The sequence below is a fragment of the Bubalus bubalis genome, chromosome 14 (genome assembly GCF_019923935.1).
Source record: "Bubalus bubalis isolate 160015118507 breed Murrah chromosome 14, NDDB_SH_1, whole genome shotgun sequence".
Classification (NCBI taxonomy): domain Eukaryota; kingdom Metazoa; phylum Chordata; class Mammalia; order Artiodactyla; family Bovidae; genus Bubalus; species Bubalus bubalis.
In genome coordinates this window covers 67,754,994-67,777,074 of record NC_059170.1, presented here as the reverse complement: position 1 = coordinate 67,777,074, position 22,081 = coordinate 67,754,994, and the positions used below count along the sequence as shown (strand labels likewise).

The 22,081-nt window shown below is 44.2% G+C and overlaps 1 protein-coding gene across 17 annotated transcripts in view; it reads left to right on the top strand.

Moving 5' to 3' along the window:
* The window catches only part of CELF2 (CUGBP Elav-like family member 2), a 565,824-nt gene extending 546,267 nt beyond the window's left edge, over positions 1-19,557 (top strand). For 8 of the 17 annotated variants that reach the window (XM_025264691.3, XM_025264694.3, XM_045162724.1 and 5 more), the window contains 3 exons: positions 3,876-4,073; positions 8,792-8,935; positions 11,915-19,557. In XM_025264691.3, coding sequence (XP_025120476.1) covers positions 3,876-4,073; positions 8,792-8,935; positions 11,915-12,042 — 470 coding nt within the window. In that variant the 3' untranslated portion in view covers positions 12,043-19,557. Of the gene's footprint in view, positions 1-593; positions 3,298-3,875; positions 4,074-8,791; positions 8,936-11,914 lie in introns of those variants that run through there. The other 9 variants (XM_025264690.3, XM_044928246.2, XM_025264695.3 and 6 more) reach the window with 5 other exon arrangements.
* The last annotated feature ends 2,524 nt before the right edge of the window (positions 19,558-22,081 follow it).

The following is a 22,081-nucleotide window of genomic DNA, read 5'->3' as shown; positions in this document are numbered from 1 at the left end:
AAGGAGATCTGACTTGGGGACCCATTTACCTAGCAGGCCACCCAACCTCTGCCCGTTTTAAGTATTAAAAAAAGAGTTTTGACAAGCTTCCTTATTCTTAGCCACAATTCAGTAAGTGAACAGTTTTTAAAGGGTGATCAAGAAGTACAGTTTATTTAAAAGAAAAAAACAAAAATGTGAATAATTCTATATCCTAAAATCCCAAAAGAATACCTTGTAATTTATTTTGTAAAGAAGAACCTAGAACTCACCCAAATGAAGACTAGCTGTTATCACCCAGATTAGAAGATATAAGTCACACATTTAGAGGTAGGGAGTTGTTTCCGGTTTTATGGAATCCTTTTATGCAGATGCCCTGGGGAAAACAAACGTGAACTTGGACTGAGTGTTATCTGACCAGAGGCCAAAGAAAGCAGAAAGGAAAAAGGTTCTTTTTCTTTCCAGACTGGATGGCTCTTGATTAGCGAGCAGACAGTAAATGCAGTGGTAACCAGGTGACAGCAGAGTACTGCACCCCACTAAAGCTGCCTCCAGCGCCCCTCTTGCCAGCAGCCCTCATGGCCTTGACTCCTGTTTCTGACCTTGTTCTGCAGACGCTCCAACTCACTTGTCCTTCCCCTCGGTTGCAGACGAGTGTTTGCACACACCCCTCCATGCTGCTTCTAAGCCCCAGGACCTAGTTCCCCTAAAACAAGGAATTTGATTTGACCGCCTGCCTGTCCTGGGTCTGCACAGTACCAGGCCAGTGGGAGTGGCTGTCCTCCTCAGCGCGTGCTCTGACTGCTGTGTGTCGTCCTGTCCGTGTGGTCCGCCGCCTCAGCCTGTCCTGTTGCCCTGTGCTGGGGTTTCCCGTTGTTACCGTGAGCGGCTAGGGAGGGACCCTGTTGAATGGCAGAGAGACCGTGGTTGGTTCTTGTGTGGGGTCTGTGTTATTCAGTTTTGCTTCTGGCAAGAACAACGGCCTTATTGTTGTGTTTTTTAAATACTTTGCCACTGGATAACCATAGGTATAGTTCATGGGAAATTAAGACTGTTTCTAGTCTCAAATAACCTCTGCTAAACAGTATGAACTAGGAAAATGTTTAAACCCAAAGTCATGCACAAAGAAAACTACATTTCTGCCTGCTGGGGTGAATTACCATCAGAGCTATTTCACAATCCCAACACTGTCTTGGAGCTTATACTTGCTTCTCAGACAGCAAGAGAAAACCTAATGTAGAGGATCCTCCTTCAGACCGTTCCTTCACAGACAGTGATGCCACCTGTCCCACTGGACAATCCTCAGAAAAGGAAGTCAAGAAACGGGAACCTGGGCAGAGGCCACTAGACCAGTTTCCGTGTCATTGCCATTTGCTCCCCCACTCCACCTAAGAACCATTACCTGCCATCATAAGGAGAGGTTTCTGGTGTTCTGAGTAGAACCAACTCTTTTCCACCGACAAAGGAGCCAGGGACAAAGTAGGTGGTAGATGGATCCAGTTAATTCCCAAATATACCCCTTCCCTCCCAGAGGGTTCCTCATCTCCCCACAAAACAGAAGTTTTGGTTAGTAAACAAGCAGCTACGCCATTTGAGCTCCATATCCTTGTTCTTCCTGTGTAAGTTCATGCATGGATGGAGGGACTGAACAGGAGGACACTACTCTAAAGCTAAAAGCAGAATGGCAAGATGAGAAGGAAGGAGCATGGGCAGTTCACTGACAGGAGCTTTCCCTCCTGGATTATGTGAGGCAGGTGTCGCTAACAGCTGAACTAAGAAGTGCACTAACTTTATCGCTAGACCATTTGCAGAGGCCTTCCCGCCCTCATTGAGCTTGCCACACCTGTCCTTTTGTTCCAGCCTTCCTCACACAAATAGCACCTGTGGGAATCTCGATTAAACTGGGATGAAATGATCAATCCATTTGGCTTTTTTGAAGAAAGTCCTATTCTTCGAAGGGGAAGCATTTTATGCAATTAACCTTCAAACCTCTATTTCTGTTGTCCAAAGTGCTTAGGTGGAATCAAATACCAGCAGCTGAACTGACAAGTGTTAATGTCATATAATGATTATTTAATATAGAATAACATTAAATCATCAACAGGAATAACTCTCAGAAGTTGAAATCCTTCTCTGATGGTTCTTTGAATTCTGCCTGGTGATCAGTTACCCATCCCGCCTTGGCATTGGCACACACACCTCAGAAACAGTCAGAATAAATTCCTTCATGGAAAGAAAGCTGAAGCAGAGTCAGCAGGCCTTTGCTGGCCAGCGCCTCCCGAGCTTAGTTGGGATCAGCTAGAGCTGCTTGAAATCACTTCCTTTTTCAGGAAGTTGGCTTTCCATGCTCATGACCCCCAGGCTCTCCTGGACACGCCACCCTCACCCCAAACATCACCCAGGGGCAGCACTGTCCCCTTAGCCCCCCAGGGAGAATGCCAGCCCTGAGGCACCATGAGATTCCTCCACGCTTAAGCCATGCTCTCATTCCTGTCTTGTGTGTAATCTTCTAAGAGGTGAAGGTGTCAGGTGTCAGAAGAACAGAGCATGATGGAGTAAGTACCTGTCCCCTCTCCCCTGTGTCCTGTGGATGCAAGCAAAAATATGCATGGAAATATCGAGGCGATTCTGATATCTGATTCCTCTGTATGATAGCTAAGCATCTTTATTTTGTTGTCCTCTATTCTCACCAGACTGCTTATTACAATTTTTTTCAGTTAATCATCTTTGCTATTTTAACATCCTTAATCAATAGCCCTAATTCCTTCAATTTTCATTAATGTTTTCACTGAGTTCTTTGCAGAAACAGATTTTTACCAAAAAAAAAAAGTCTTCCTCGTAAAGGGAACTCAAAGGAATTATGATGTCACCTCTTCCATTTCCTGAGTTCATTGAAAAGTTCACACTCTATTAAAGTATACTTGTTTTTACTCAGTATTCAGGAAAAAGTGACACAGTCAGCAACCATAACAGAGCAAAAGAGCAGCCAGGAGACAAGGAAAAAAATCAAAAGTGTGCTGGCCGCCACCCAGTTCACATGGGTTAATAGCCAAGATCCAGCTCCAGACGCAGGGTCACTTCAGTTAACTGGAAAACATGGCATGGAATGCTCTCTTTGATGGGAATCCCAGTTCCCTGGGCACTAATTAGTATTTGGGCGTGTGTGTGTGTTTGCTTCAGAGAATGGTCCCATCCCCTTTCTAGCCTTTCATACTGAATAAGCAGCTTCAGTCCTCCTCAATGAGAGGAGGGAGCTGCATTTTTTCCTGCACCTTAATTCTTCATCAGCAAGACTCTCCCTAAGGTCCTCATCCCCAACAGCATCCTTCAGCTGCTTAGGAAGCCAGTCAAAGGAACTGGCGATTCACTGAGTACAGCGCTCATCTTCCCAGCCATTTCCACATCAGGCAGCTTAGGGTGAGAAGGTTCATTCTGTCCTTTCCTTTCTCAACCCCTGGGCCATCCCATGGCTCCTCAAGAACCCCGTAAATAGAGTTAAGTGTACAGATCACAGGCCTCTGCCACTAATGTTTTTTTCTTATGTGCTTCCAAGCTATAAGCAGAAGGCTCTTATTTCAGAGAGCCCCAGTCTTGCCAGTAGCACCCTGCATGGAGTTCAGATGTATTGCCCACCCATAGTGCCTCGGAGAATTCGCTCCCTGGCCTAGTGAGTGAGACTCACCATCGCTCAGGGGGTTGTGGTGGTTGTCTGTATGTCTGCCATTATTTACGACTTGTTCCTTCATGGTTTTGTCTTTAAGTTCACGTTGGTGTAACTGGTGTGCTCGCTGCATGCACTTGCTGTCGTACTTGTGTCAAATGATTCTCTGACTTCCTTTGGAAAGCACTAATGAAAAGTGCTGTTTCTCTTCTCTATTGTTGGGTTTTTTGTAAAGTTGCTCAAATGCTCTCAGGTATGGCGGCTCTGAATGGAGGACTTGGCGCCACGGGCTTGACGAATGGCACGGCGGGCACCATGGACGCCCTCACCCAGGCCTACTCAGGGATCCAGCAGTACGCGGCCGCGGCGCTGCCCACGCTGTACAGCCAGAGCCTGCTGCAGCAGCAGAGCGCCGCCGGCAGCCAGAAGGAAGGTGGGTGCCCGACCCAGCCCGCGGGCAGCGTTCGGCCCCGGAGCAGAGTCCCAAGGGAAGTTGTGATAAGCCGCTGTCCTGAGAAGAGCGGCCTTTTCATTTCTCCTGCTCACGGTTTAAGACATCTGACAGGCCTGAACACTCTGCTGCAGTGTTCTAGCTGTCTTGGACCTGCCACCCTCTGTGTGCCATATCGCAGTTACCTAGTAGCTGCTGCCAAACCGTTGCCAGGAGCCCCCTCTCCCGCATCAGAAGGGCCATCGCCTTTCTCCCCTCCACCTAGACTCCTCGTTCGAAGAAGGCCAAGTCGTCAGCGCAGTGTCCCAGGGGCTCACCGGCTTTTGCAGGGCCCACGCCCCCCGTGACGGGGAAGCTGGCCTTGCAGTTGGCGATGGTGTCCAGGTTAATGACGAAATCCACTCTTAGGATCGACCCAGTCTTTGTGTAGTCAGGGTCTTCTGGGGAAGCAAATAAGGGATTGATTGCCTTGCTTCTCTGCCAATAAGGCAAAATAAACATCAGGAAGTGAATGCTAAGAATACATGAAGGCTAATTATAAAGCAGTTAATGAACTGGCCCGAATAGGGAGGGCTTCTCTCTCTCTTTCCTCCTTTTGGTTCCTTCTTCCTGACTGAAGTTGCTTTTAAAGCAAAATCTGCACTGAGATATTTATTCTCTTTCTGACTTGTTTTGCATAAAAGAAGCAAGGATAAGAAAGTGTTGAAGACATTTTTAAAATTCCTTTTCGTTCTGTCCTCACCCATAGTTCCAAACTGGCTTTTGTCTGAAGACTTTGACTTTAAACACAGTCTCCAATAAGAAGTAGAATAGTTTTACTTTGTCAAGTTGGGAACTGTAACAGGGACACAACTCTAAAGATCGTGTCATTTTGGGTTTTTTTTTAAGGGTTTTTTTCTGTTTATCTGTAAACAGCATTCAAAGTAGAAGGAACTTAAAAAGCTGAGTTTCTCCCAACTCTCTTTCCTCTCAGTTATGATGTTATTGTAGTTTATTTTAAAGCTCGCATGACTGTCCAGACAGCTGCGTTTTCCCAGGTGTGTGGAGACCCCGTGCCATAAATACCTCAGCTTCCCCAAGGAAAGCCTGTGTGGCAGTCCCTCTTTCTGAGGTCTGACTTCCACGGCAACAGATGAGGGTGGTAGGAAATAGCCTGTGAGATAACCATGTCCTCGGGAGACACCAGGAAAGCCAGTTCCCCCCGTGCATCTGAGTGCTGGTCACTTCCCCGTCAGCCAGCAGGGATGGCCTTGGGGCAAACCGTGTAACCTGGATCCCATTAGGCACCAGCAGACTAGAAAGTTAGTGGCTTAGGAGAGTCTGGGCCCCGAAGTTGCTTCACCCCAGCTCAGAGCCCTGAATTTCTGTGCGTTGAGTTTCAGGCACTGCTTGTGCAATAATTAACCCTCTGGGATTAATGTAAAATAATTCAGAATAAATACTGCCTCTCCAGATTACTTATATTTAGGTGTGCGGGCTAGCAGTAACATGGGTTAGTGCTCAATCTTTGTTGGTGCTGTTTCGGGATTGTTCAGGACAGGTCTTTTTTTAATCTCCCATGTTTTCGTATGTCTCTTCTGATCATCATCTTCTCACTCTGTTAATGTGTACTCAACAAATTTAAACCATCTTTTCCTGGTGGCCACTAACTTTCTAGTCTGCTGGTGCCGAATGGGATCCAGGTTACACGGTTTGCCCCAAGGCCATCCCTGCTGGCTGACGGGGAAGTGACCAGCACTCAGATGCACGGGGGGACCTGGCTTTCCTGGTATCTCCCGAAGACATGGTTATCTCACAGGCTATTTCCTACCACCCTCATCTGTTACCGTGGAAGTAAAGAATCTACCTGCAATGAGGGAGATCTGGATTCGATTCCTGGGTTGGGAAGATCCTGAGGAGGAGGGCATGGCTACAAACTCCAGTATTCTTGCCTTGAGACTCCCCATGGACAAGGGCCTGGTGAGCTGTAGCCCATGAGGTCACAGAGTCAGACACAACTGAGCGACAAAGCACAGCATGGCATTAGCTTAACTAAAACATAATTTAAAAGGCAAGTAGTACTGAGAAGGAAAGAAAAATGCCACGATGAATTCTACTGCTAAACAGGGTTTTAGATTTCCTATTCCTTAGTTCTCTAATCAAGAGAGCGCAGTCAACCTGATGTATTTAGTCATGTACCCTAGTATATATTTTCCCATAGGAAAGTGAACCAGTCTGGCCTTGTAAAGAAATGGTTTTAATATTTCTCCAGCTAAGACTTTGAAGCATTAGGCGTCCCTACAGATCTGAATTCAGGCAACCCGATCACCTTTCCTGCCATTCCTAAATAGCCTCTGACCTCTTTCACACCTTCCTCTCCCTGAGTTTGCAGGAGGCACGTCACACACACACACACACACACACACGTAGGTAGAGCCCCCAGATCCCAACAAGACGCTGGCACCCCCAGTGCTTCCTGCTGCATCAGGGGCCCTGGGGCCCTGTGAGAAATAAGAACTCGGGTGCCAGGCAGCTGGACCAATGAAGGACACAATTCAGCATGCTCTGGCAAGTCAGTCAGGTGTAGTGCAAGTGCGAGGAGTGCGTGGTTGATCAGCAGGTTTCTTACTGAAGGGAGATGGGAGGAAGATACAGAGGGTGAACCCTCGAAAAATTGTTTCTTTGCCCTTGGCATCTCTGGCAGTAGCCGCCTTCACTGAATGTTAAAGAGATATTCCATACCAAGTCACCTCTTTCTCATTTTTGTGTTAACGACTTTGGCAAAATGCAAGTATTTCTTGGTGGTGAGGGAGAAGACAGAGCCTCCTTGGGCTTATTTACTTTCTTCCTATGTCCTTGGTTCCCTGTCTGGCCCAGACACATACATTCAGAAGGCACTGCATCCGAGAAGGCCAGGACTGCTGTGCGCAGCCAGTAATCTGTCATAGTGCATTAAAACTGCATTTTCTCCCTGGGCTTGAGGAGGTGAGATGACTTCGCAATTCAAATCGGGTCCCATTAATTCTCATTGTGCATCTGGATTTTTTAGTTAGAGGCACGACCAGTTTGGGCAGTACCAGGTCTCCTGCTCCACACACTGCATGGTGGCTCTGAGAACATCCATCTCCCGGGTTCTGGTTTTGCATGTTTTACGTGTTGACTTCTTTTAGTTTTGTTTTTTTGTTTTTTTGTTTTTTTTAACCAGGAAACATCTGGGGACCTAAACCCTGTAATTGTGTCCCTTTAAATACAAAGTTCATCTCTTGCACTGGCTATGCCCTTGGAAATTGTGAGCAACACAGAAAATTAAAGTAGCCTCATTAACACTTAAATAAAAGGAAATGCTTCATCTCTGTGGCTTCAGAAATTTGTTCCAAGAAGATCTCTCCTTGTGAAAAGTTCCCTACATTACTTTTTCCTTTATGATTGTGTGTGTGGAAAGAAACTTGTTTTGAGTTTTCTTTGCAAAGATGTTTATCCTTTATATTTTTACAAAGTTCTTTTTACCCCAGTTTTATTTTTCTTCAACCCATTCAGATAGATATACTCCCCACAGCCCCTAGGGACCCACTGCACCTTGTCCCCTGGGACTTCCCAGGGGCACAGGCAGTCCTGGCTCTTCTCCCATGAAGGTCAGTTCAGGTCCCAGGAACCAGTGGCTTGGCCACTTCACCAGCTGGACGAGCTCCCCTCTTCCCAGACACTGTGCCCAGAACATCCCAGAGGCGTCCAGCCGCGGGGCTTCCCCAGAACCTCTGCAGAAGGATCTGCCATGCCCCCGAGCACCCTCTGACCTGGAAAGCATGCTTACCTGTTACGTATTAGAAGGTGACTATCTGGCATCAGGTCACTGGGAGTCCCTCCTTTTTGCTTTCTCTAAGCTGCAGATAGTTCTTATGTGGGGAGTTAGAGATGGGAGAATGGAATGGAAATAAAGTTCAGAGAGCTTTCCTCTGTGGTACAGCTAAGCTCTCCCCTGTTCTGCCCTTCCTCCTTGTATTTCTGGAAGTGATGGTTAAGAGTGAAGCTCAGCTTAGTGTTTGAGCAGCTTCTGTACCTCGTACATTCAGTGTGCAAGGCTAATTCCCAGGGACATCCTTCTGATCACAGTTGTGAAACTCTGGCTACCTATTTTTCCCTGCCTTGACTCACTGCCAGTCACTTCTAATAAAGATGATGATTAGACTGTGTTAAGCGATTTGCCAGATCAAAACTGGATGGATAATTAGGTAAATGATTGAGAAATCCAAGCAGCATTACTGCTATATCCATTATGTCTAAATTGCTGCAATTTGCGTAGAATACACAGGATACTCTCTCCAAAAGACAGTATATACTATGTGCTACAAAACACAGCCACTCAGGAAAAACCCACACCTGAATTCTGCCCTCCACTCCACCCCATGATTGCTACCTTCACATCCAGGAAGACTGAAAATATGCTCACGCACAGTAAGCAAACGTGACCCACAGATTATAGATGAAAAGGATGCCATTCTTAACCACTTTCTCTTTGGAAATCAGAAAGATATGAAGCATGACTCCTATCCTAAAAGACAAACCAGCACTGGACATCTGCCTGTCTCCATTCTCATTTAACAGGAGAGAAAGCCACATGCTTTATTAGCCCATCTGTTGTTAAAACATTCCTAAGAAGCAGCTTTGGAAACTAAGAAGTGACGAATACCTTACTCTGATTTTTTTTTTTCTTTCCTCTTTAGGTCCAGAGGGTGCAAACCTCTTTATTTACCACCTTCCACAGGAGTTTGGAGACCAGGACATCCTGCAGATGTTCATGCCTTTTGGAAATGTTATCTCTGCTAAAGTCTTCATTGACAAACAGACCAATCTGAGCAAGTGCTTTGGTATGCAAAAGAAACCCAGTTAGAACGTTACAGGGCGCTCCCAGTAAGGAGTCCTGGGAGGCAAAGTACAATGGGCAGTATTCTAGATGCCAGGACAGGGCCTTCAGTGTGTGTGGTGGTTCCTGGCCTCTAGATCCATTAAGCAGACTAGGCAGAGTCATCTCAACCGGAAGAGGAAAAGGGGCTATATAAAAAGGAAAGGTCTGGGAAACTGAATGTGCCCACAGAGGAGGTGATGCTTTGTATTGTACTGTGCAGGGACCTCACTACTGGGAACTCACGTCTTCACTGTAGAGCAACGTCGGTCTCTGGGCCCTATAGTCTAGACGACGAGCTTCACCAGATGGAAGTATGGTTTAGAGACTGTAGCGTGGTCGAGGCTGTCCTGATAGAGGGGCGCTGCAGACACTTGGCGCAAACCCTGCTCCCTTCACTGTGACTCGGATGCTGTGGGTGTGGGCAGCACACTGTGCTGGGGGCTTATGGTCCGGCGTCTGGTAGTACGTAAACGCGCACACACCTAAGTGCACACGCCACCCCCACAGCCCCAGCTCCACGGGCACAGGGACGGTGGCGGATTTAGCTCATGGTGGCGTGAGAGGCTGTGGTCTGGTGGGGGGTGGGATCTGCAGTCACAGCTTGGGCAGGCAGAGCGCCCCGGGACACAGGTCTTCTCAGGACCCTGGACAAGCCCTGATGCGTGGTGGCCTGAGCTGTCACGGCCTCCTCCTCCAGGCAGCCTGGACTCTGCCTCCCCAGGGTGACTTTTGCTCCAGAGAGAGGAAGGCAGGCTCCCTGCGTGCCCTAATGTTTAAAAAGAGGTGAGCATTCATTCAATTTAGTTCTCGTTTTATGTTGTGAACCCTTGTGTCTCCCACAGTAGTTTAGAGGCTCAAATGTCTAGGGTATATGTGCCTCCCGTGGCAAGTCCTGGCCCACTCTGAGGTGCAACAGTGCTTTATTCACTCGTCTGATCTAATGACTCACATCGGCCGTAGGTACTAACAGCAGCACAAAACAAGATCAAGTAGAACAGATACGGGCCCGCGGAAAATGAAGTGCATGGTATAAAGAAAAACAGGTGGGGTGGTTCTCAAAGAGGCAGAACCTCAGACTTGGTATTTGGCTGATGGGTAATGGGGCAACCCGTCTAAAGAGAGTGCTTTGGCTTCTAAAATTCCATTATCATAACATCCTTCTAATTTCTGTGCCGTCACCAGGAAGGTCTGAAGCCTCTGTTGTTAGGGGAATCAGTGTGTCAGCCATTTAAAGTCACTTTCTATCCAAGTGGAAAGGCTGTTAGCCTGAACCCATTACAAGTACATAAACGCCCTTGTAATGGTTCATGAGAATGAAATGGAAAGTAAGTCGTTACAGAGGGTGTGCGCGTGTGTTTTGTAAGAGCTCAGGAAGCTTCCCTGCCCCAGGCTTCCAGCCAGACGTTTATGGTCCTCATCACTAAACAGTGTCTGAGCTTATTTGGTGATTGGAAAGGGTTGTACTTTGCAGTTCGATTTTGAGAAAATATTTACTGTCCTGAAAAGAGTCAGCCTACAAATTACTTAACCACCGTGTGTATAACACGTAGCAGACGATTGTACTTAGCATTAGGCACTGTGTTTTCAGTTCTGCAGCATCCAATATGTAGGTGTCTCAGTGAGACTGCTTCTTGGGGTCCCAGGTTCGCCAGTCATAAGCCATACCCCATTCTTTATCCTAAGCTGTTGGCCAGGTTTCATTATCCATTTCACCCTTGATGCATTTCCATTCTTGTAATCATCTTGCTACCACTGGATTAAGATGTAGAAGAAGAGTATCAGCAAAGTCTTAGATCCAAGATCACATTTATTGGGAATTTAAATTTAATAAAAACTTAAACCTATCTTTTTGCATACAGCCAGAAGAGAAGCTTTTCTGCCTTATATACTATACACCTCTTATTACCAGCTAAGAACTCTGCTAAGGGTATATTTATGTCCCTTTCTTCCTCTAACTCGTAAAGGAATGTTCTCCTTAGTAGATGGAGAAACTTGGTATAAAACCTTCTGAACAGTGGATGGTCAGAGTTGAAATCCAATCAGTATAACTTCTTCCAACAACAAAAGTAAGTAGGGGCAACACTTCTGCACTAGCATTAACTGAAGAAGCCTTGGCGAGGAACCCCTACCCCCAGTGCTAAAACAAACCATGTGCTCAGAATTCTGTGTCTGGGTCTTGGCAGAGTTTGGATGGTTGTCAGAGGTATCTGAGTGTTGGTACAGAGAAAAATTGTGGGAAGTATGTGTTAGGATGGCTGTTAAGCCCTGAGCTGTTTAGACTATTTATTCTCCAAGAAACACTTGGGGATATACAAGGTAGCAATTTCCATTCTAGTGAAGTCAGTGGAGCTTTGAAAATGGAAGTTGAGATAGAGAGAATGGCCCAACATTTCCCCTGGGCCCCTAGGTTCCTCTCAGTAATAGCTCCAATTGGTAGAAATCAAGTACAAATTATTCTAGAGTTAATTCGCTGACCCCATCCTGTATCCAGGGAGAACTGGAATGAAAACAGTCCAGGTCTTTGGCAGCACATCAGTTGCCTTCTCTTAATTATCGTGCCTCTAAACCTCACCTGGCTGGGGCCTGGAGCCCTTTGAGAGCCCTGCATGCACTGATATACTGGAGACTCTTGGAGGAGGATTCTAAGGCACAAACAGATTTGACTGGAATTAGTCAACAGACTAACCTGACTCACGACAGTGCTGTGTTTTAGCTTTCTGCGGAGGGGGGTTGTTCTCATGATAGCCAGTCACCTCCACTGCTTCACAGTGGATGTTTCCAGTGCTGCCCCTAAACCACGACCACGAACTGAGTAGAGCTGACCCGAGCCCCTAGGTTGGACCCCGTCACTCCCACCTGCAGAAACATTCTCCAGCCACCCTGCACTGCTCCCCTGCCTCTCCATCCTGATTCCCGCCCTTCTTCCCCTCGTGTCTTCCAGGTTTTGTTAGCTACGACAATCCCGTGTCTGCGCAAGCTGCTATCCAGGCTATGAATGGCTTTCAGATTGGCATGAAACGCTTGAAGGTCCAGCTGAAGCGCTCCAAAAACGACAGCAAACCTTACTGATCCTCCCCCCAGAGGCTCCCTGCTCTTATTTTAGCTTTCTTAGGGTAAGTCCCACGAGCCAGCCTGGGCTCAACAGGAAAGGCAGAGGAGGACCACATTGCCAACTTTTACCAAGAGAGACGGTTATTTTTACAATAAGGCCTCCATTTCCCCTCCCGCCCCCCACCCAGTTCGCCATAACTAAACTCGGCTACCTTGTTTCTATCAAGTAAATCCTCCTCCACTTGTGCCACTGTATTCTCCTTTGTTTTGCAATTTGAATCTCCTTTAACCTTTTTTTGTTTTGTTTTGGGGGTTTTTTGCGTTTTTGTTTTTGTTTTTGTTTTTTTTTAAGAAAAACACGTATACAATAAATGACATCTTGAGAATTTACAAGGCAAACAAAGGCTAACGTGCAGTTCTAACTCTGAGACCCCTGTGCCCCAGAGCACTGCCTGGAGAGTTCGCCCCTCCTGCCCACGCCCAGCCCACAGGGGGCGCCAGCTGTGTATAGAGGGTAAGGTGCTGGCATAGCACCAGAGAAAAGCAGGAGAAGCACTTAAAGCTAACACCACAAAACGTCTTTCCACTACATTTGGTTTAATAAGTAGGTTTTTATTTTAGGGTTCAAAGAAACATGACGTTTATTGGTCAGATTATTACACTGGTTGTCTATTTTGTTATTGTTTTATTTTAGTTTTTAGAAAGGATTAATGTAAAAAAAGATTTAGAGATCTGTTTCTTAAAGCTACAGGGTTTAAAAATTAAAAATGAGTGAAAATACTTGATGTTTCTTGAAAGATAAATTTAATAATAAATAAATAATACATAAATACATAAATAAAAAAGAAAGCCACAGGCCTGTAAATTTTATTTGTAAAAAAAGCATTTCTATTTTTGTACAAAATTTTTACTGCCTCAGAAATAATGGAAGCTATTTATTGCCTACTGTTAACTTATTGGGTACCTGAAGAGCAGTTCTCTGTGCTAGCTAGATTCTTCTGAAGTAGTCTCTAGAGGAATCATTCTAGGAACGGGCTTTTTTTCACCGTTGAACCCTGGGCCTAAAGTTCATGCTTTATCCTCTCGGTGTTTGTATCTGTCTGATGATTTTGTTCGTAACCTCCATTATCTAGTTTACAGTTTGGTCGTCTGACTTTCCCGTCTGTTACATTCGTTGAAACTGGACCCTCTTCTTCCCATCCCTTGCCAGTCCCTCACCCCAAAACACCCAGAATCCATCCCTTCTCCCTCTCCGGATGGATTCTCTTGGGTTCCATTGTGTTGTGGATAAAGAGTGTAAGAAATGCAAATTACGTGGATGGCTGGTAGACTCCCTAATGACCTAAGATTTGCATTAGTTTCTCTCCTGCACCCTGAAGAGTGATTTTGTTGCTGCTGCGTAGATTCTGTGTAACTTTTTACTCTCCCTGTTTTCTCCCTAGACATCTTCATGCCCGTTAGTTCACCGTTTGCCTAGCATGTCCCTGTGGCGTCTCAAAAAAGTTTCATCGTCCCGTCATTGTTTCTGATGTCTTTCTGACCTCACATCATATTTGGTTCTCCTACTGACCTTTGATCTAGTTTGACCTTTGAAATTTGCATGTGACCTCATCTAGCTATGAATTCTGGGAAGTCAATGTGAAAAACATTGCTGCATTCATGCAAGACTGAAATTTATTATTAGACAAATTAATTATAGGAAAAAACCTGTGGCAAAAATGTTTCTTTCTTATTTTTTCTTTCTTTTCATAAAACAGACTTGAAAGTATTATACAGGGATTGGCATTCTTCCCGGTCACTGGTAACAATAGCAATATGTGTCCAGGGACACAGAATGTTGGTTTCTAACAGACTACTTCCAAAAACAGTTTGAGAAAAAAACTGTCTGATTTTAAGTCTCTAGAGGTCTGTAATAGTTTTTACATTTTTCAGGCAGTGTAAAGTTTTTTGATAAGGCCATTTTAGGTGGCTCACTTTCTCATTAAGATATATATATAGAACCACTTTTGTAGATTAGTATAAGAAAAATATTTACCCTGTTTTGGGGCAAATGCTACCTATTTGTGTCACCTTTTGCTGAACTGACTCACAAGTTAGACAATCCATGGTTTAATGCACATGAAATTACCTATATTTTATACTGTTTCAATGTACAGGAGAAAGGTTACTGTAAACTGTGTTACGTTGGTGCTTCTGTGAATTAAGTTGTGGTTTCATCATGAGTCTTATGGTCTTAATGTTCTTTGTTGATAAGACAAGTTTAGAATTGGTTTACTTAAAACAAAAAAGAATTTCAAAAAAAAAGTTGTTTGCTTAAAAAAAAAAATTTCATGTGAGGGGAAAAAAAAATCCTATTCCAGAATAAGTTTTGTGTTGGCTTGTAAAGCATTGATGTCATTTTTTTTTTTTAATTGTGGACTATTTAGATGTGTTTGTGTTCAGCAAAATGTGATTTTTTTTTTTCTTTTAAAGAAAAAAAGTGAAAATATATAGTGCCAAATTCCAAAGGTACTTCCTTCCTAGAGCTTCAGTGTGTTTCTTGTGAGAAGTAATTTGATAACATGGGTATTTTATTATGTGTTTTGTATAAATCCCTAATATTTAAAAAACAAAAAACAAAAAAAAAAGGTTAAAAAGTTTGTTAACTTGCTATCCTGTGGTCTTGTTGCCTGAAATTGTTATTGTTTGTTATTTCTCTATGATGTTTTTTGTAAGACATTGTATAAGTGCCCATGTCTCACTTTTTTAACCACTCTGCACATCAATGCTGTGACGGCAACCTCACAATGTATTTTCTTCATGATATATGGAAACCTCTAAGGTGAGAAAGTTTTGAACTTTTAACCCTTTCTACCCAGAGCTATCTGGAATGTTGATAACTTTTTATACTGTCATCATTTCCGTTTGTTTAGGGGTGTTTCTAATTTGGATTTCTTTTTCTGCATATATCTTTCAGTTGTTTCTGTCTTTCCTACTTTTTTATCCTTTGGTTGAGATCCAAAAGAAAGGAAGAGAGTTTTCGAGATAGACGGGAATGGTAGATAGAGTCAAGCACCTAAATAAACCTTAAATTCAGTCTGCTTTTGAGGTCAGGTGAGCGGTATGTTCCAGTTTACAGTAACATCATGCACCTGTCCAGGTAAACCACTCTGTGATGACGGGGTAGTCTTTGGAGGGATTCTGCTTTCGTTTCTTATTCCCAAGGTAATGTTTCTTATCAGCCATTGTGCTGGGGATTGTCCGACCCCAGTGGATACCTCTGAATGAGCAACGTGTCTGGAGTTAGACGCTGACCATCCTGTCCCTGCCTTTTTGTTTCCTCTGAGCTGAATGCATCTACAGGGGACTGACCATTCAAGGCAAACTCAGTTCTTCATCAGTTACTGACCAAATACCCAGCACCAGTTCCTGCTGCCATCCTCTAAAGTGCCATATTTCTTTGACTTCATGTGAACAGGTCTCTTGCTGTCCTGACAAACCCCAAGTCATCCCTGCAACCCACTCAAAACTCCTACCTTTTTTGGAAGCTTGGTTCGTAAAGGAGTTCAGAAACTGCTGGCCCCACTTCCTCCACTCCCCACTGAGCACCCTGCTTGGCTTATTGTGTGTGTGGATGTGATAGCCCTGGGAGGGAAAGGACTAGCCTCTATTGATGCAAAAAAAAAGTTTCCTTCTTACAGCACATGCACTTACAATGAAACGACCTGTATTATCCTCACACGTGTTTACTACTGCTGGGGCCTTCCTTCATCCTTCGAGGGCTATTTTGTACTTCCTGCAGCTGAATAATAAAGGTTATCGCACACGTTTCTCTCGTATATACGATACGGTGGTAACACAGATACACATGTAAGAACACAAGACAACACCATCTGAATTTCCTAGACTGTTTCATTCAGAATCTCATCAATTATACATAAACCTTAAACCATCTTCCCCCACTTCACTGAAGCCAGAAGTGCTCCAGTGCCCTCCTCCTCCCCCCCCCCCCTCCCTGCTCCCCCACCTCCCCCAGAGGAGCTGAGTGCACTCAACAAGAGGCTCAGGGCTGGCGCTTAGAGCTAAGTCTTTATTCTACAGGCAACCAAGACAGTACCGTTAGGGGGAAGGTCCTTTTTCTTTTTTTGAGGGGCATGTTTCATTGCTCAAAAGATAACCCTCCTCAAAGACAAGCTGTCCTTTTCTTCACTTTCTCTCTTAATATCAAAAGGAAAAAGCTGCAAGGGTGCGAAGGGCCTGTGCCAGAAGAAAACACACAGGGAAACTGCTTTTTTTTAAATCAAGTGTAGAGAATAGTCATTTTTAAACTGAATTAGAGAATTGCGATCAAATGGCAGTCCTCAAAGGTGTAACAAGTTCATCTTTCTTTCACCATAGGGGTTATAGTTCTTTGGCTTGTGCTACTCTGGATTCATTTTACTGTTTGTTTTTAATTATCTTAAGTGCTAATTAATAAGAAATAAAATTTTAAAAAAACCTGTAGTTTCATTACCTTTTTGAATAATGTCATACAAAAAAATGTGTTTTTTTGTGCTGTGAGAATTGTTGTTTGTAGATTAATAATATCCTTTTGTTTAGAATTACAAAATAGTTTTTAAATATTGTCTGAGAAAAGCCAAAGTTAATGCAACCTAGTGGAAAACTGTAAGACCATTTGAGTATTGTTTGTTTTACTGATGCATTTGGATTTTGTTGTTTGATGGAATTTGAGCCAAAAAAAAACCGCAGGCTTTCCTATTTCTACAACTGATTGTACTTCTGCATTTTGTACCAGTGGAACTTTTTATACTGGAGATTAAAAAAAAATGGAAATTTTTGTGGCTTACTCTAGTGGGCCCCCTGACAAAGACTGATTTCAAGTTTGATTTCTGGTTGATAGAAAGAAAGTTGCTTTTCTTTTGAGAATTAAAAACTTTGGCTTGATTTCTTTTTTCCCTTTGCTTATATCTAGCATTAGAATTTTGTCTTAAAATACAGCGGTAAGTTTCACTTTTTATTCTGTATTGTGCAGTTACACAATAAGGTAATTAGATTTAGAAGTACTCAGTCACTTTAAGTGGATAAATGTATTAGTTAAAACTTTAGGGGTTTGCTTTTTTGCTGTTTAGATCAAAGTTTTTTCTGATTCTTCTGTCCTCATTGTGAACATAACCGTGTAGTTGAAACAGTCAAACTTATTTTTGTAACGTATGTTATTGTGTGATGCAGTTTTTTGCTTCTGTCTCCAATATTAAACCATTTTCCTAATACTTGTTTCTCTCTCTGAGTGTTGTATTGTTGGTAGTCATTGTATGTTGGTGATACATCTACACGCCTCACTGTTTCACGTATCTGTTTTTTTCTATATGTTGTGTAAAAAGATACAGTCGATTCCACCTAAGTGAATATCTGATTTGGGGAAGGGGAACTACACACCAGCCACCTCGGATTTATGTACAACAGCCTATTTTAACCACTGCTTCCAAGACTTATGTCTATGGTCTACCTACATAACTGCCTGCAGAGTCAGATTTGCCAAGACCTTGTCTGGTCTTTTGACCACACTGGTACATTACACTTTCTCTCTTCTCCTCTGCTCTCTGCCCCTCTCTTCTCTTGATATGTGTATGCAGTTCTTAACACTGAATAACCATGGCTGCCACCTTGCTGCATAATCTTAGGAAGCGTGAGAAGAGAGGCAGCAGCGCTGGGGTTTCTTCTATCTACCATGAGCCCAAAGGCCTATCATTACCATCAAACTCTTCTCAGAAACAAGTCACTTTTTTTTTTAAAAGGTGAGCTCCTTAAGGGAAGAAACTAAACTTTACTTACCTGGTGAATAGATATGAAAGGCATTAAACTTAAATCCATGCGTTGCCATCAATCAATAGCTATGTGTAGAAAAGTAAATTATTTTAAAGAGCTAGCTGAATCCAGGAGCAGCTTTAATTATTAAAACTAATGGAAGAGAAAATACCTGCAAAGGCTCAAATGGAAGCTCTACTCAGTCCGGTTGGGTGGGAGGGGGGAAAGGTTAAGCTTCTCATGCCCAAGTCTTCGTAATACATCATCCATTTCCACATGAAAACCAAGAATGCCATATACATCCACACACTCCTTCCTGAAAGTGTATACTTTGTAGAAAGCCTTGTCCCTCACCATCGCCCAACCCCAGGCAGAAAACTAGAGAAAAAACCATTCCTTGTATGCCCTTGAAAGCTGAAGCCACAGGCCCTCCTCCCTTTCTGCCCATCTCTTCTGCTCAGGAATCTGATTGCTCTCCAAGTGCTCTTACAAGATTCCACTGATGTCTGCTCCCTGTCTGATCTCTCCCTCCAACTCTTCAGACACACACACTCTGTCTGACTCAGGCCAACCAGCACCGGCAGCCATCCCCTGGCTGCCAATGAGGTCCTCCCTGCAGGTGCGCAGGCCCCTCGCCCTCCGGTTTCAGCAGCCCCTCTGAGCCCTAGCCTCTTTTTTCTAGTTGGCGGCACAGCACAGAGGGGCTGGGTGAAGCGGAGGCAGTTTCCCACATAGGCCAAACACCTCAGCAAAGTAGCCTCCACTAGCTCCAGACCCGCGCAGATGGGAGCTGACTTCCTGCCAATACTTCACTTAAACCTCATCAGAGCCTTCATCAGTTTGCCTCTGAAAACCCACTGCTTACATTAGTGGGGAAAAGAGTGCTAAGGGTGTGATTTCCCTTTCTTTCTCGTAAATACTTTTGCGTGGGTGGAGGGTGTGAGGGAGGGGAGAAGGGTGTAAAGAGGGTGATCAACTCTTTCCAAGATGCGAGTGTTTACTTTTTCAATATTTAAGTCATACAAGTATCTACATCCACCATTTGGCACAAGGCAAAATACTCATGCTAAGTAAAAGAAAGGAAAGACAAACCAGAATTTTCTGTTGTTTTGGGAAAACAACGAAAACAATAATTCTCCAAAGAAGGGGACAAAAATGCTAGCTCCCTTAAGCACGTACGCTGTAAAGCCGGTCCCTGCTTAAATTCACACTTACCTTCTTGATTCCGTAAAACACCACTGCAGTGTCAGTAAGGCGTCTTTGCCTGCCACGCACAGACCGCACTGGGACATGACAGACCTGTCAACGTTGACTTTGCTGACAGAAGTCACACGTCTGCACAGCCCACAGCAGTTCTGAGCAGTCTCGGGCGGGCACTCTGGGCTGGCGGGCTAGGAAACACAGTGAACATTAATGTACTGTGAATCATTCCTGATAAGTGAATAAAACATTGTGACCAAACAATCAGCTTATTCACTTATCAGGAATCGACTGTTCTGCTAACTCGCTGTTTTTGTTTTTCATCTCTGTTGTAGTTCACTATTTCTGCTGTGTTCTGTTTTCTCCTCTCATGCTTGGGCAAAATCACTGGGAATACTATCTTCATGTGACCATGAAACGTTTATATCGAGTGAAAATGATATCTTAACAAAAATCTATGCACTTGCTATCAGGAACACAATACTGGATGTGTCTTATATATATTGAACTATATAGTACTCGATTTCTTAAATAAAGCTTAAGAAAGGATTCTGTTGTGTGTAAAGTTAATGTTAACTATTTTTCAAAGCAGTGTTTCTAAGGGGTATTTTTGTTCTTTTCTGTCGTCTTGAGTGATACAGGATATTTTTCATTAAAATTATAATCACTGGCTTTATGACTTAATATTTAATAAATTGACTTTGGAAACAAAATGGAGTGGGGTGGGGGGAGTTCTTCCGAGTGTATTTTAGTGAGAGACATCTGGAAAACCATTCCCTTACTGGTGGCCGTGGCAAATCTGAGGCGGCAGAAGAAAGCAATCCCTTCACCACCAAGAGACCCCTGGAAAGCATCCAGAATCTGCCCTGACCTAGAAAACCCCACTGCCTTTCTGAATGTGATCTCTTTAGGCTCAGAAGAAAGGGGACGAAAAAGAAAGGCAGAACCAAGAATACTGCTGGTTGGCATCAATGCTTTTCCAAAATGAGTTGACACTAAAACCATACCCTGCTGGAGAGCAATGGCGGGTCTATTCAGGACTGCAAAATGAAAGAAAGCGAGAGAAGGGGTTTGATCACTCAGGATGAGAAGGGTAAAATTTCAAAGTGACATGTGAGAGAGACATCCTATAACAGTTGCAAAGCTTAAATGGGAGGCCTGCTGCTCAGCCCTTTGAAGTAATATTTTTGATATTTTTCCTATGGGCCATAAGTCTGAACAGAATGGCATTTTCTGTTGGATTTCCTTTTTTGCTTTGAGGTTTTGTGTTAGATTTGTTTTTCTTGCTTAGTGTTTGATTCGAAGAAAAAGTCCTAAACTTCTACTTGCAAAATGGCACAGGCATGCTAATCCTTTATAAAACAAACCTTATTCATCCCCAGTAATGAGGGACAGAGACAGCACAGTCAATAAAAATCCCCAGATAATCCAAAATTCTTCTTCCAGTCTCCGCCTCCTCCCACCCTAAACCTCCAATTAATATTTGTGACCAAAACCAAAATTTCCAGTGAAAGTGAGAGATCAGAGAAACAGTCAAGGGTACCAAAGTCCCAGAGCCAAAGTTGATGCACTTGCTGGAGCTCATGCAGTTTAAGGTCAAGGCAGAGATTCTGTTTTTAAAAGGTTAATATTTTGAAAACCATTGGTCTGCATGAACTGGTCTTAGGTGTTGGTGACCTTCACCATCAGTCTCATAGCTAGAAAGCATCCTCTCTGTGAAAAAGGACATATCCAAGGCAATAATGGGAAGATGGGCTCTGAGCCTCAGGGAAGAAAGGATGAATGCCAATATATGCCCCTCTTGAGCCTGCAACCCCAATTCCATCATCCCTGCTCCAGACTCACCGGCCAAAAGCTGTGTGCTGGGGACCAGCTCAGAGCAACGGCATGAGGGTCTGTCAGGTGGGAGCTGCTTTAGTGGGAAGGCACCATTTCTCTGAAACTTTCTCTACTGGCAGCAAAGCCACCTGGCACCAACTTCTGCCTGCCCACATCTGAAGGATGTTTTTACAAATAAAAACTATATGTACATTACATACATACACATAAAAGACATGGTCTGTGATCTGCAACTGATCAATTATAGTTAAAGCCCCAAATAAAAATCCCCAGCTCTGAGATGTGAGGTGGCCCCTCAGTCTAGAGGCTGGTGTGCAAGGTGGAGAACGTGCCTAGATGCCCTCTGGAGCCACGTGCCTCCGTGGGGATGCCAGCACAAGCACCCATCACCCATGTAGCCTCTCCGTGTCTTCATTTCCTCACTGGCAAAACTGATGCAAGAATAATACCAAGTGCAGAGGGCTGTGAGAAGGATTAACTAGGCCAGTATTTACAGAACACGTGATAGGGTCCATCGTGTTGTAAGTACTCAGCAAGGCCGACCAGTTAGCAGTGGTGTGCACTAACAAGGCCCACTGCAAGAAACCAGGAGAGGCAGGCCCTCCCGCAGGCTGCCCTAGGCCTCGGGTAACAACTGACTCCATTCTCAGAAAAGGAAACCTTCCACTGGAATCCACCCCTTCCTACCTTTAAGTATTACACTTACGTACCTCTTACCCAAAAGAAAAGCCTAGCTTTCCCGTTTAGGTCCTAGGTGGGAATGACAGAAATCACCTGGAGATATGCCTGTAACAAGCCTTCCAAAGCACTTGTGTTCTCAGTTGCGGCACCAGAGCCAGTATGTCTCTCAGCACCTCAGGAAGAGCGGGGCCAGGGCTCAGAAGCCTGGATGAGGCCAAGCACAGAGCTCTCTAGACCACCTCACCCCACCCCCAGCTTAACTGCTTCTGTTTGTTTTGATTACTGGTGATCCAAGTAGAATTTTATTTAAAAACACAGTTTTGCTACTAAAAGCACAAAGATTAAAACTCACTGCTTTAGATGGGGGTAGTCCTAAGAGAGGGTCACTGTTACTTAGGCTCTGTGCCATGTACTTATTGTTTGGAATCAGTCTCTCCTTCCTCTCCCTTCCTCATCTCTCTACTGCTTCTGTGTTCCCATAGTTCACTGTCTGTCTGACACATCACGACGTTCACTATTTGCTGTGTGCATTTACGTGTTGCTCGACTGCGAG